At 42.0% G+C, this 14,042-nt stretch overlaps 1 protein-coding gene across 2 annotated transcripts; it reads left to right on the forward strand.

Moving 5' to 3' along the window:
- The first annotated feature begins 194 nt into the window (after window positions 1-194).
- TRAM1 (translocation associated membrane protein 1) lies at window positions 195-13,279 on the forward strand. 2 transcript variants are annotated; one of them, XM_072328639.1, is made up of 11 exons: window positions 195-511; window positions 2,200-2,263; window positions 2,829-2,950; window positions 3,140-3,256; window positions 4,175-4,233; window positions 4,609-4,693; window positions 7,269-7,339; window positions 7,429-7,533; window positions 8,136-8,279; window positions 9,010-9,170; window positions 12,630-13,279. In XM_072328639.1, the coding sequence occupies exons 1-11, from the start codon at window positions 389-391 to the stop codon at window positions 12,701-12,703; spliced, it is 1,125 nt and encodes a 374-aa protein (XP_072184740.1). In that variant the 5' UTR covers window positions 195-388; the 3' UTR covers window positions 12,704-13,279. The 2 variants fall into 2 exon arrangements, with proteins under 2 accessions (XP_072184740.1, XP_072184739.1); XM_072328638.1 differs by lacking the exon at window positions 195-511 and adding an exon at window positions 996-1,246.
- Window positions 13,280-14,042: the final 763 nt, after the last annotated feature.

Here is a 14,042-nt window from a genome sequence, read left to right on the forward strand (position 1 = left end):
AGACGGAGGAGAAAACCGAAGGCGGCTTTGGGCAACGCCGGCCGGCAGGCAGCCGCAGCCACGTAACGCCGTCGGAGGAGCCCCGGCCGCCCCTCACGTAGCCGTCGGGGGCCGCGAGGCGGCGAGCCACCGCCTCCCCGCGGGCAGGCGAGCGGGCCGAAGACCCCTCCGGCCGGCAGGGGCGCTGGCGGGCAGCGACGGGGGCTGCTCCCAGCGGCCGGGCAGCGGAGGAAGGGCCGCTCGGGGCCGCGGCGGGCGGGGCGGGGTGAAGCGGCGGCTGCTGCCATTCCTCTGCTGCGCGGCCGCCTCCTCCCCCCCGCCTCTTCCTGGCCGCGGCGAGAGCTGTGCTGGCAGCGGGGAGGCGGCGGCGCCCAGCTCCCGGCCCGCCATGGCGATCCGCAAGAAGAGCAACAAGAACCCGCCGGTGCTGAGCCACGAGTTCATCGTGCAGAACCACGCCGACATCGTCTCCTGCATGGCCATGATCTTCCTGCTGGGGCTCATGTTCGAGGTGAGGCTCCCGCTCCTTCCTCCCCTTCGCCGGGAGCCCCGGGCGGCCCGGGGGCGGGCGGCAGCGCGGTGCCGCGATCGCGGCCGTACGGGGGAGCCCGGGCGGGCTCCGCGTCCCCGCTCCCCGGGGCCCGGCCCCTCCGGGAACGCCCTCTTCACCGCCTCGGCGCGGAGACGCGCTGCCCGCCGCAGCCTCCTCTCGAGCGGGACCGTGCGCCGCCACCGCGAGGGGCCGAGGCGCTCTTCCCTCCGCCGCGGCGGGGTTACGTGGCACTCGGCCGGGGGAGGGGTGCGCGGCGTGTGGCCGCGCTCGGACCGGGGGTGGCGGAGGGGGGCGGCGGGGAGGCGCGGCCCGGCCCTGCCCTGTCTTACCGCGCTCTTTGTGTGCGCTGCACGGACGGCCCCGCCGGCACTACCACTCCCGTGAGGCCGCGCGGCGCCGCGCAGCCCGCAGGGGGAAGGGCGGCCAGCGGTGACGTGTACCTACGGCCGCCGCGCGGGCCGAGGGGCGAGCATCCCCCGGCCGCCAAGAGCTGACTGGGGCCGGCCCTGCCCACGCGGCCTGCGGAGCTCCGAGTTGCACAGAAACCCTCCCCAGGCTGGGTGCTGAGTGTGCCGTGCTGGGTTCCCTTATGAGAGCCGTCATAGCGAGGGATTTCCGAGGCGTTCCCGGCGTGCCCTATCGCAGCAGGACACGTCCGCTTGGCACGGTTCTGGCTTTTCAGAGCCCCAGCCGGTGGGTGTTTAAGCCATGCGGATGGCTTTCGGCGGGGTTTTACCCAGCCTTTGTACTGCTCAGGTGTAGGGGCACGTTGGGGTTTGAAAACCTCCCAACATCCCAAAAGCAAAGATGGGACACACCGAGAACGTTGCTCTGTGTGGTTTTACTATCAGAAGCCACTCAGAAATCACTCCAGACCTTACAGTGTGGTTTTGTGGGGACTGAGGTTAAAGATACGGACCTAAGCCCGTCCCGTGTGGATATGCTTATATTGCTTATTTACCACATCGCTGATAGTGTTGGATGTGCCAGTCTTTGTCTCCAGATCTTCACTTCAGGACATTTACTTTCTGTCTTGGCATAGAGGGACCGTGTGCCTCTGTTGTTATACATATGGTGAGGCTTAGCAGATTGCCAGGGTCTCAGAAATGCTTTTGTACAGGCCTTGGATTTCACCTGCTGCAGTCAGTGCTGGTACTGATGCTGCCTTGACTTTGCTCAGCTGAGCAGTGTTAGCTGGGTGAGCCTTGGCATGGCACATCAGAACTGGCTGGTGTTGTGAGTCCTCTGGAGGCTCCTTCCACGGATAGCAAGCCCTGGGTATTTGAACCCATTCTGGCAGTCTAGTGGGGTTCTCAGAAGTTACACAGAGAGGGTTCCAAGAAAACCTGGTGCTTGTTTACAGAGTGCTGTTTCAGTGGGAAAAAAAGTAAAGATTTAAAAAGAAGTCCAATTTCCTTTGAACCATTATAATAATCTGGTGGGTATCTTCAGGTAGCGAAATGTCTGACACTTGGAAATCGTTGTTGACGAACAAGAATTGCTGCTTTTGTTTTGTTTTTTGCTTGTTTTCTTGGAAGGAGCAGACCTGCTTGGGGAAGAGTGCTAAAACTGGGGGTAAACGTTTCCAGTTTAAGATAGTTTATGTTGGTGAGATTCTACAGCACTTGTGCATTTTTCTTTTTCAGATTACAGCCAAAGCAGCTGTCATTTTTGTCACTCTTCAGTATAACGTTACCATTCCTGCCACAGGTATGTATGTGCCTTGCAGGTGGTTGGTTAGTCATGAGGTTGTATCCTCAGACACTGCTAACATGTTGTATGCCCTAAACTGAGGATAAGGTACTGAGTTTGAATAGACAGGAAAGAGTTTTAAGAGTTTTAATTGCATTGGGGAAAATGTTTCTGCTCTGCTGGGTTCAATCCTGAAACTCAGTCTCACTGGTTAATAAGTTCATATTCTTACTCTGGTTATACAAGTGATGATCTGTTCTACTTAGCTGGGGGGAGGGTTGATAGTTGAACGTAATTTTATAGTTCCCTTTCAGTGCATTTGGCTAAGCTTCCTAAGCGCACTTGAGTTTCCATTTTTATATTACATCCTTCCAAAATCAAATTGAGTTTCTGATGCGATGGAGAAGATTACTGTAAATGGAGTCTAGTGGAGACCTAGCTCAGGGTGGTGGTTTAATTTGGCTTAGATTTGTTCAGCTGACAACAAATGACTTTTGTCTGAAAGGTTTCACGTTAAGAAACAAACTTGTTGGCCATAAAACCGTATCAGTGCCTAACAGTTAATTCTGTTTCTGTCTTCTAGAAGAACAATCTGCAGAAACAATCTCTCTCTATCACTATGGCATCAAAGACTTGGCTACGATTTTCTTTTACATGCTCGTAGCAATAATCATACACGCTATTATTCAGGAGTATGTATTGGATGTAAGTACAAAAGACTTAATTTCTTTCATCACGATAATAGTCAGACTTTGACTTTAACTTAAAAACTTTAATGGTAAAGTTTACCTTTAAAATGCTAAGGCGTTTGTTGGAGCTTTCAGATGTTCTAATGCGGGTAACAGGTGATATTAAGTACAAGAACATATAAATAACAGTGGACTTTTGTTTCAGAAAATTAACAGGAAAATGCACTTTTCCAAAACGAAGCATAGCAAGTTCAATGAGTCTGGACAGCTTAGTGCGTTCTACCTTTTCTCTTGTGTTTGGGGCACAAGTATTCTCGTCTCTGTAAGTACGCTTCCTCTTGTGTTTCTTATGAAGACTACAATTTAGCAGGATCAATAAGTTCCCAGTTTATTCTGGCTTTAGCTGATTTTAATATTAAAGCAGGGGCAGGTTTCAGAACTCTGTGTGAGTTGTATCAAAACTAAGTGTGAAGTTCAGTGGTGTTACTGCTGCTCCGTCTGAGTGAATTGAATTTGCTGTTATAAGCAGTGACTTTTAAACACTATTAGGGCACTTCATCCTCTGTAGTTTTTGTGTGATTGTTCACTACTATGAAATAAATGTTTAACATATTAGTTATACCACACATTTCGTCAGCCTGGGGAATGGGCAGCAGACAAGTTGCTGTAAGCTTAGGTGAGTGTGTCCTGTCAGATGCCATGCCCTGTGCTAGCACTGGGCTGTGTTTGTGCTCACCCCAGTTTCTGCTTTCAGAAGAAAGTCATAAGCCAGCTCTTGTTCCCATTTACACAGGTGCTTACAGAGAAGTATCTAGTTCATTGTAAGCTCCTAAATTATTCTTCCCTTACGGGAGTAACCTGTTGTTTAAGTTGAAAGCTAAAAAAACTTCCCTTGTCTTAGTTAAGCTCAAAGCTTGTCAGAAGTTTACAAGGGAAGATTTCTGTCTGTGGTGATGTTGAAGTGACCTCCATCTCAGAAGGAATCTTTTCTTCTATGAGCACATGAATTGTTTTTGTCCCTTTTTTTTTCTTCCTTTTAGGCTAATACAGTTGTGTTCAGTTGTTCCAATTTTGTGAATGGAAATGTATCGATCTGCAGCTTTTAGTTGTGTGTGGTTGTGTCGGTATTTATATGTATGCATGGGATGTATAAAAATACATGTGTGTGTGTCCATTCATCATTTCTAACTAGGAAACAGCAACGCTGTGTGACTTCAGAAGCTGTGCTTTTGTTTTCTAGGAGAACTACATATCAGATCCAACCTCTCTGTGGAGGGACTACCCACACACTCTGATTCCGTAAGGCCTCTTCCTTAAAGGACGGTTCTAGGGGAGGAGAGGGGTGTTGGCATTTTGAAGTCATATACAAATTGCATAGAATAACAAGGCTGACATGAAATTTGTCACTGATGTCTTTTTTTGTTTGTATTGACAGAGGAGCTTTATTCTCTGTCAGCCGGCAGTACGCAGTAATCTTTCTGTAGGATGTTTATTTATAGAATGAAGCTGCGGTGAATTTTATTATTTGATCTTTCTGAGAACAAAGCTGACTGGCAACAAGGATCTGTTTTTTGTTTAGAGAGAGTGATTAAATAGATTCACTAGAAAGTTTCTGGAACGTTTGAAGTTTATTAAGAGAAAGTAATATTCTTCAATTCTTGCTGTATTGTACAGGTTTCAAATGAAGTTTTTCTACATCTTACAGTTGGCATACTGGTTTCATGCTTTCCCAGAATTGTACTTCCAGAAAACTAAAAAAGTAAGTTCACAACGTAAACGGAAAGAACACCAAACAAAGCAGCCTGAATAGCAGAGAGATTCATCTCTTTGGGAAAGAGATTCTGACTATTTCCATTTCCAACCCCTTTCTTATCTGTGTGTTTAAGCTTTCCCTTATTGGAATTTTGAGTGCTCGGATGTACATGTGAGAAGGCAAAGGTTTTGTTTTCATTTAAACCCTGTATTTCTGAAGTAAAATCACTGTATATCTGTTGTGTAAATACAAGTCACTGGCATACCCCCATCTGCTAAAAGAACTTGAATTTTCCTTTGAACAAATGAATGGGAGATTTTTTTGTTTCAGAATCTTTTCTTGTTTCCTGTAATTTCTTGTCTGAATAATCTCATTGAAATACGGAACTGCTTCAGGAATCGCAATACAGGTATTGAATGGAAGCAGTGAATAATGCGCTAAATCCAAGCAATATTAACTACTGGGGTTTGTTGTAAATAGCACTGTCCTCAGCAGGATTTCTAGTTAGTGTTGTAGTGTGTGTTTGAACGGCATCTTTGCCTCATGAGAGTTTTGTCCATTGTGTTTCTCAGAATTTAACTGTTAACATTGAGTTCACTGTAGATTTTTGTAGTGTAGTTTTTGCCTTTCTTGACCAACTTAAATAGTCTCTTTACATGTTCTTCGCTCAGGTTGATTTTGCATGCACAGCTTCCTTTTAAAAACTCTTCTCTTGTTGCTCTTTGACTAGACTGAGTCTCTGCTGCCAGGGCTTTGCTTTATTCGAGGAAATGAAGTGTATGTTAGGTAACTGCAGGTCTTTACTCCAGGGCCTAGAGCAGGCTTGGGAAAGTAGTAATGAGAAGCTTTGTTTTCATGCTGAGCGCAGTATCAGCAGTGATGTTTTGCAGATACTTCAGCTGATGCTCCGGTATTGCCATGCTGGGGCAGTGATATCTCCAGAATTTAAATTAATATCTAAGTATTGGTTGGTTCTGCTTTCTGTTTGTTTTAATGTGACTCTAAGAAAGCTGCCGTAAGTGGCAGAAATGCTGTATACTTAATGGTAGTGTTTTGTTTGGTCATTTGGGCCTTTAGCTTTTAGGCTGCGTTTTAGGGATGTTTGTTTTATTTTATCAAATTTCTAGTTGACGCCCCCTTTTATCATGGTTTCACCTCTCTGGTCTTGATTTGCTGCCCTACTTCTCACGCAGGAATTGGCTTCTTTTGCTCAGGTCCAGTTGTTTCTACATCTGACATTTAAATAAGGAAAATGTGGGGGTTCTCAACTCAGCTTTTCGTATAGTGGTGTATAGCTCCGCCTGAGTCATTCCTATAGGCCCTAAGTCTGACAGTTTATGTAAGCAGGCAGCACAGGCTATTTAAATGTTACCTTTGTTCTGAAGATAAAGTACAAAAGACTTGCTCTGATAGTACTTGTAGAACTGGAGTTTCATAGTGAGTACACTCGTATTCTCTCTGACATAACCTGTTTTTGTTTTCTTTAGGATCACTCAGAGTAGGTTGTTAGCTGTATTCCCTCTCTCTATGTAATTAGGTGTTGTAACACGTTTCATTTTGTGCTTCAGTAAGCTTTGAGGTAAAGTATTGGAGATGTGGTGTAGATCTTAAAAGATAAATTTTTAGGAGGTTTTCTTGTGTTTCTTTGGTTGGTTGAATTTACATACATGTATAATAAAACTGAAACCCTCTTACCTGAAGCATAGGGAATCTTTAAAAAAAAAAGTAAGAGTTCTTGAGCACAAAGGAATATGTTCTACATACCATTTCAGAATGAGTACTCGTACTGTGATACCATATACTTCACTTGAGTTTTCTTCCCTGAGTCTCCCAGTGCTCAGGGATATGATTTAGCAGAGGGTTGTTAGAGTTAGGGTACTATGGTTAGGCTGTGGTTGGACTTGATGATCTTCAAGGTCTTTTCCAGCCTGGGTAATTCTATGATTCTATGATTCTTTTCATGGGTGGTGTTTATATATTCTCTTTCACATTTCTTTCTCTACTTAGTTTTTGTGAAGCGTTTGTTTGAATGGATGTGACTCAAACCAAACTTGAAGTGTGACCAAGTAACCCGATATCACTGCTTAGTAATGTTATTCTATTTACTGCCAGCGGTGTACAAAATCATGAACGATCTTGAATTTTTTAAGATGCATGACAACAGTTGTGACCTTTTTTCTTTCTGGTTCATAGACTTTTACTTTATTCCTGTAACAATCTGATAGAATCAGAATGGCAGCAAACGTGTCAAACTACAGAAGGGACACAATAGTTCATACCAATTATGTATTGTAATAACTGCTACAAGTTCAGTAAGTCTTAACAAAGAGATAAATTACCTCTTGAAAAGTGTTTTCAAATGCATTTTCTGACAAAAGTGTACATCGAAAATACTGGATGCTATTGGTAAGTAAGCAGTAAGTGGTGTGGAATTAGAAGATATAGGTTGAATAACTCAGTGCCAAAACAGGCCACATGGGGTAGCTGAGAGGACAACTGTTTCTAGGACTAGAAAGCAGTCTGTATTGTAACATCGTATAGCACTGTGTGTAATGTATAATTATTTGTTTCTTGTTAATAGGAGGATATCTTTCGCCAAATTGTCTACATTGGACTTTATCTCTTTCATATTGCTGGAGCCTATCTTTTGAAGTAAGTAATTTCTGAAGTTTTACTGTCTTCATCCACTGTCCTAAACACGTAACAAAAAGTTTCAATGCGTGTTCTGTTTGTTTTAATAGCCTGACCCATCTCGGACTTGTCCTCCTGGTATTGCATTACTTCGTTGAATTTCTTTTCCACATATCTCGTCTTTTCTACTTCAGCGATGAAAGATACCAGAAAGGGTAAGTAGTCAGCATCTTTCAAATTCACATAACCTCTGTCTTGCAAGCCTCCTGCATTTTAACTAAGCAGAAGCCAGAATTACAAGGAAGGTTGTCTTGTTTTTCCTTAGAGGCCGTTGTCCTCCAGACTAAAAAAACCTGTTAAATTTTTGTTTATTATTATTATTTTCACCCATACAAGTAGATGTTAGTAGCTACATAGAAGAAAGTTAAATCTCATACTACTGCTATTAAAAATAAAACGTTTTCCAGGTGCGTGTCTTGTACAGAAGGCACAAGCCTGGGCTGCTAATGCAGGCAGCTCTAAATAAACTAATAGCACGCTCGTGTTCTGATAGCCGTGGCAGGTACTTTCTGTTGAGTTGAAAATAATTTCCAGAACAAAGTCCTGGTTTGTAGGAAAAGAAATCCTCGGTGAGGCTTTTCTTAATTTCTGTCTCCTGTAATAACTGAGAATACAAGATTAGGACAAGTGAAAAATGATCAAGTCGAGTTCTTAATTCTCAGATGAGTTCTTAGAGTTCAGAGTAAATATTTGCCTTGTTAGTACTTGTGCTGTGTGCAGAGAATTCATATCGTGTTTGCGGTCTTTCTCTTTGCAGATTTTCACTGTGGGCAGTCCTTTTTGTTTTGGGAAGGCTTCTTACCTTGATTCTTTCAGTCCTCACTTTTGGCTTTGGTCTGGCAAGAGCAGAAAATCAGCAGCTGAATTTCAGCACTGGAAACTTCAATATCCTGGCTGTTAGGTACAGTAAACTTGGAATGTTTCCTAAGCGTGATCTGTAAGCCTGTGTTAAACCTGCGTAGTGTTAATGTTGGTAGTACTGAATGGCAAAGTGTTTTCATGCACCTGATGGGATCAATGGGCATGGCTTTGGTTTAAAAAAAGAAGAAAAAAATACCACTTGTGAGGCACATTGAAATGAATGGAAGAATTATAGTCTGCCACAGAGGAATCTATAACTGATTTTAAGTTAGGGAAATAAAACAAGATTAAAAGGAATATTCAACTGTAGTGATGCCTTTCACGTCTTAGAGTTATTAAATGGAGCTATAAATAATTGCAGTGACAGGACATCGTATCCAGAGCATCTTTGAATCTCATTGAAGATTCTCACCTCTTTCTCTGCCTTTGTTATGACTTTTATTGCCGCTGTCTGATGCAGAATATTCAGCCAGCCACTCAGCCTTTTTATGAATTAAATGCAGAGAAGGAATTTATTAAAACATAGCCAGTATCCACAGTACCTTACAGTCCAAATATTCAGACCTGGAAGACCCATGTTCAGATGATGGGTACCTCAAGTGTAAGAGATGTGTCATCCAGAAAGAACAGCTCCATTACACTGGAAGAGCCAAAGTAAAAAGGTCATTTCTGATATACAAACAAACTGTATGATGTGCTGTTTTGCTTTCCTTTTGCCTTTGAACAACAAGATGAACTTACTGCTAAACCCGCACTTATTTCTTCCTCAGAATCAGCGTGCTGGCCTCCATCTGCTTGGCTCAGGCATTTATGATGTGGAAATTCATTAATTTCCAACTTCGGAGATGGAGAGAGCATTCTTCTTCTCAGCCTCAATCGGTGAAAAAGAAGTTTGTCACAGCTAAAGGAAAGACCTCCAGAAAAGAAAGAGGTTTGTATTTTCAAGTTTCTTGTTTCTTTGGTGTTTCAAAAGCACCTTCGGATAGTAGAGAACCTTTTAGGATAAAATTGCTCAAGAAAATTCTGTGTTTGGCGCTCAGATGGGATGGTTCAATTACAAAAGTAGTATTGGTTAATTTATTTTATTGATTAAAAAAACTACCTCCAATTGATCTATAAATGGTGGGCTTGGCTTTCTCTTGTAATTGATGGAATGAAGGAGTCCACTGTTACAGTTAATGCAGCATTGCATTTTATTGTGTCTAATTTTATTACTTGCACAAAATCTGTCCTGCTTATATTGTGTTCAGATATAAAAAGGGAGCAGACATTTTTAGATGTTCTCAAGATCACTTTTAGTTTTTTTTTTTCCTTGCAGTGAATTTCAGGCATATTTTTCAGTGCCACCGAATGAAGATCCACTTAATAAGCTCGTGTCGAGCTGTCTTTACTAAAAATAGCATTTTGATGCTTCTTTAAAGGCATAGGTAACAACTGCTTACTACTTGAGCCTTCTGTAAAAGTTTTTGGAAATGAATGGATGACTCCCGGTTTGTGTCAGACTCTTATAGGAAATGAGAAGTGAACAGTCTGCCTTCTCCTTCAGTGAAATTACTCAGTTTATGTAAATAAATCTCTCATACAGTTGAGCTTCTGTGTAGTTAAGTGTTAGCTTGAATAATTCCCATACTTCTTTGAAACTCAGTCACTTCAAAAGCTTATTTCCACGTGATCCTTTACTGCCAACTGCTTGTTGCTGACCTCTTCTGCTTTTGATTCTGATTTTTATTTTATTGTTTTTGAGGTCGATTTGGGTTTTTGGGGGCAGGGTGTATGTTTTTAAAATATACATGAGGTGGTGTATATGAGATGATGATCTCCCTCTCTACTCCGCCCTCATGACGCCCCATCTGGAGTACTGCGTCCAGGTCTAGGGCTTCCAATAAGAAAGACAGGGAGCTGTTGGAGAGGGTCCAGAGGAGGGACACAAAGATGACTGGGGGGCTGGAGCACCTCCCCTACAAAGAGAGGCTGAGGGAGCTGGGCTTGTTCAGCCTGGAGAAGAGACGGCTGCGGGGTGACCTAATTGCTGCCTTTCTGTACCTAAAGGGAGCCTACAAGAGGCTGGTGGCCCTGCCTGTAGCAGGGGTTGGAACTTGATGACCCTTAGGGTCCCTTCCAACCCAGGGCATTCTGTGATACTAGAAGAAAAATGGAGTGGTGTTTTTATCGGTAGAACCTGTAGGTGTCCTGCTGAATCAGAGCTTCGTGTTTATTATACATTACTTTGTTTTGTTTGTGGAATTCATTTTTATATACTATTTAATCAGTGAGTTAAAATGCAGCAGCTTTTAAAACTTTTCTTAAATTTCATTCATTTACTTTCTTTGGTAAACTTGTAGTTAACTTGAATCGTGATTGACTTCACATAGTAATTGAGCTGTGACTGCCTTAAAGACCAGGGGATTTTGCAGCTGTTTTTAAATAGAAATTTTAAAAGAAAAGGTCGATCCCAAAGACTGATGTTGGTTGGGACTTTTCTGTTTGGAAGGTTCCTGTATCATTGTTTGTTCAGAACACTTGCACAAGGCATGGCATTTTTTTTCTGAGAGCTACTACATGCAATTAAGTTGTATTTCAAACAGGTTATTTTGATGTTTATTTTCTGGGGCAGCTGTATGTGAGTGTAGCAGGCTGCATCTGGGGAGCCAGGGCACAAAATGCCTTTCTTTTAGGCTGTGCCGGAAGCAAGCAATAATAGTGGAAGAATTTTGGTGATGTATGTGAGATGCCCAAGCACTTGTTGATTTCTCATTGACTTGTTGATTTGTTCATTCCTTTTACTTGTTTTGACTTAACTATTGAGAGAATGCGATCTCAGCTGGTTCAGATCTAGCTTGATTCTTGTAAGCTTTATAAATCCAGAATAACCTCATGTTTTTTGATAGGAACCCGAAGATACCTCACACAAGCCTGAGATGGTGGTTTCATTTACAGCCAAATAAAGAGACTTTGACTATTCCTGTATGACTGTTCAAGCCTGTGACCAGTTTCTTTCTCACGCATGTTGCTGTTTGGTTGATTGGTTTGGTTTTTTGTTCTTGTTTTTTACCTCAGTTGCTTATTAGCATGCATGGGAGCTTCGGGTGTAGGAAAGGAGGGGAGATGGAATATCTGCAGTTATTCCTGTGGGTTGGCCACTCCCTCTGGTGATCTGCAACGCTTCTGGAGATGGAAAACATGAACTTGACCTGTTATTTGTGCAGGAATAGCAGTCACTTGAAGTCAGAGTGGTGGTGCAAGTTAGTTGAGCAGTGATGCAAGCAGTACAGCTGACTACACACTTCTGCTCTTTTGATCTGTTCTATAAATTCGGTTACTGTCAGGCAGCAGCTGTGCTTCTATGGGTTGTGGTGTCATTAAATAGAGGGGATACTTTGATTCATAGTGGTATCACATTGCTCTTTTTGACTCTCATGAAGGCACGATAGACCCATAGACTTTGAGTCATTGTCCAGAGCAAATGTTTGCTATTCATTGATACCACTTGTTGACTATTTCATATTAAAACTCCTGAGCTGACCCAGAAGTGGGATAGATGTAGAGAGCTGCTGATGGTATCAGCTTCTTGTCTTGTGTTCATAGATGTCTGTCTTAGGCTTGAGCTCCTTCTATACTTTTCTTATAACTAATGTTTTACTTCTGTCCATCTTAGCCATTTAAATATTTTCTTCAGAAAATAAATGACCGCTGTGTATTTTTTTTTAAATGTATGCTTAATTAACCTTAATTTTTTTTCTACATGTATAAAAAGCTTGTAAAGGTGAGTCAAGAAGTGTGAGTTTCTTAGGCATTAAAAAAGGAAATAGGAAAAAGAATGAAAATCAATACAGGGGTTGTACCAGCTGACTCCAGAATTTCACAGGAATGTCTTACCTACAAGTTGAATATTTCTCTTTATCAGAGAATATCTAGCTAATCTTGATTTTCAGTTTATCATGTATATATGACACAAACATTTCAGTATTTGGCCATGTCAGGAAACTGAGCTTCAGTTGTCTTAGTGAACTTTACATTTTGCAGTTGGTAAAAGCTTCATTGTAGTGCTGTGTTATGGAATTGCATGGGTTGAAAAGGACCGCAATGATCACTCAGTTTCAACCCCACTCTGCTACATGCAGGGTCGCCAGCCACCAGGCCAGGTTGCCCAGAGCCACATCCAGCCTGGCCTTGAATGCCTCCAGGGATGGGGCATCCACAACCTCCTTAGGCAACCTGTTCCAGTGAATAGATGGTAATGAATGCTGTGGTTCCTGTTATAAATGGTAATGATGAGATTTAACAAAACAAGATGCATCAGAGATATTAATGACAGTTTAGGACCTACTAAAATATAGTAAAATAATAAGTGTCTCATTCTACTTGATTTTTTTTTATTTCTTTTTTGTAGAAAATGGAATAAATGGGACAGTGACCTCAAATGGAGCAGACTCGCCTCGTAGCAGGAAGGATAAATCCTCGTAAAACTGGGTTTTATTAAGTTAATTGACAAGTGTCCCCAAAGAATCTGCTTTTTACATGGATGGCCCTTCAGCACTAGCGATGTAACGGATTAAAGGAAATACAAATCATGGTTTTTGATTATTGCTATTGTTTTGTGAAACTTTTTTTAAAAGCCATTTTGACTAAGAGAAAAAAGGTTTATCTGTCTTCAAACAAGCGCTTGGGGGGTGGGGGGGACAAAACACTTTTTAAATAACATTGACACTTTTTTAAACACTTACTGTGATGAAATCACGTAATGAGGATCACTGATGCAATGTATTCTTTCTTTCCAGTTTTTTGTAATCTTGGTGATATATACTGTTTTCCAACTTTTTCCTAGTTCTTCAAAACTTCGAATATATTACGAAATGGAAGTAAAAATGTAGTGTGCATTTTCAGATACTCTGACTTTTAAGTTAATTACCTTGATTCAAATTCACAGATCAAATTGGAGTTCTAAGACCGCACCAGTAAACTTCTTCTATTTTGTAGTTGTTAGAGACACGGTGTCTGCTCTAAGAATTGCCCCCTGTCATTAAAACAAAACTGAACTCATTGGAAATGTTGCGGAGTCTTTTTGCTTGTTGGTTAGAAGTGTCTTAGAAGTAACAGAGAAACCTTTCTGAGATAAAGCTTTAGCACTTGAAAATTAGAAGGGAAAGGCGTATGTCATAGAGTTGATTTGAGTAGCACTGTTAACTCCAGTCTGGGCTTTTGAAGTGTGCGTATCTTGGGCAGTTACTGTGCGTTGAACCTTCTTTCAAAGCCTGTCTTTCTGATTCTAGAAGGTGGAGATTCTTACGGTATGTTGTTTGCTTTAGGTGGGGATGCATCTAATGCTCCATAAAGAGGGAATTTGTTAGATCAGTGGATCAAGTTTATACAAACATTCCTTTATTCTAAACGCTTTGCCTTGTTTCGCCTCTGTTAGGAAATAGTTTGATTTCTCCTATATATATATTTTTATGAAAGAATATTTAAAAGCTACAACTTCTTAAAATCGATATATTGTTTGTGCCCTTTGCTACAGCCGGAAGAATCTGGATTTAAGACTTTTTCCATTATCTGTCTTTCATAATTGTATTAAATGTGAAGCCTTGTCCAGTTAATTTTCCAATTTAATATACAGTTAATGTTTTTCTTGTGTATCCTTTTGCAGTGGGAATCGTTCGACTTGGGAATGAGTTAAAGATTTTTATTCAGTCTTGAGAAGTTACTAAATCCGGCTTTCAGGTTAACCCCAGCGTTAGACTGTTTGTGGATTGAGTAGGAGTAATTATAAGCAATCAAACTGATAAACAAACAGGTTAACTGGAAA

The sequence above is a fragment of the Excalfactoria chinensis genome, chromosome 2 (genome assembly GCF_039878825.1).
Source record: "Excalfactoria chinensis isolate bCotChi1 chromosome 2, bCotChi1.hap2, whole genome shotgun sequence".
In the NCBI taxonomy this organism is placed as follows: Eukaryota; Metazoa; Chordata; class Aves; order Galliformes; family Phasianidae; genus Excalfactoria; species Excalfactoria chinensis.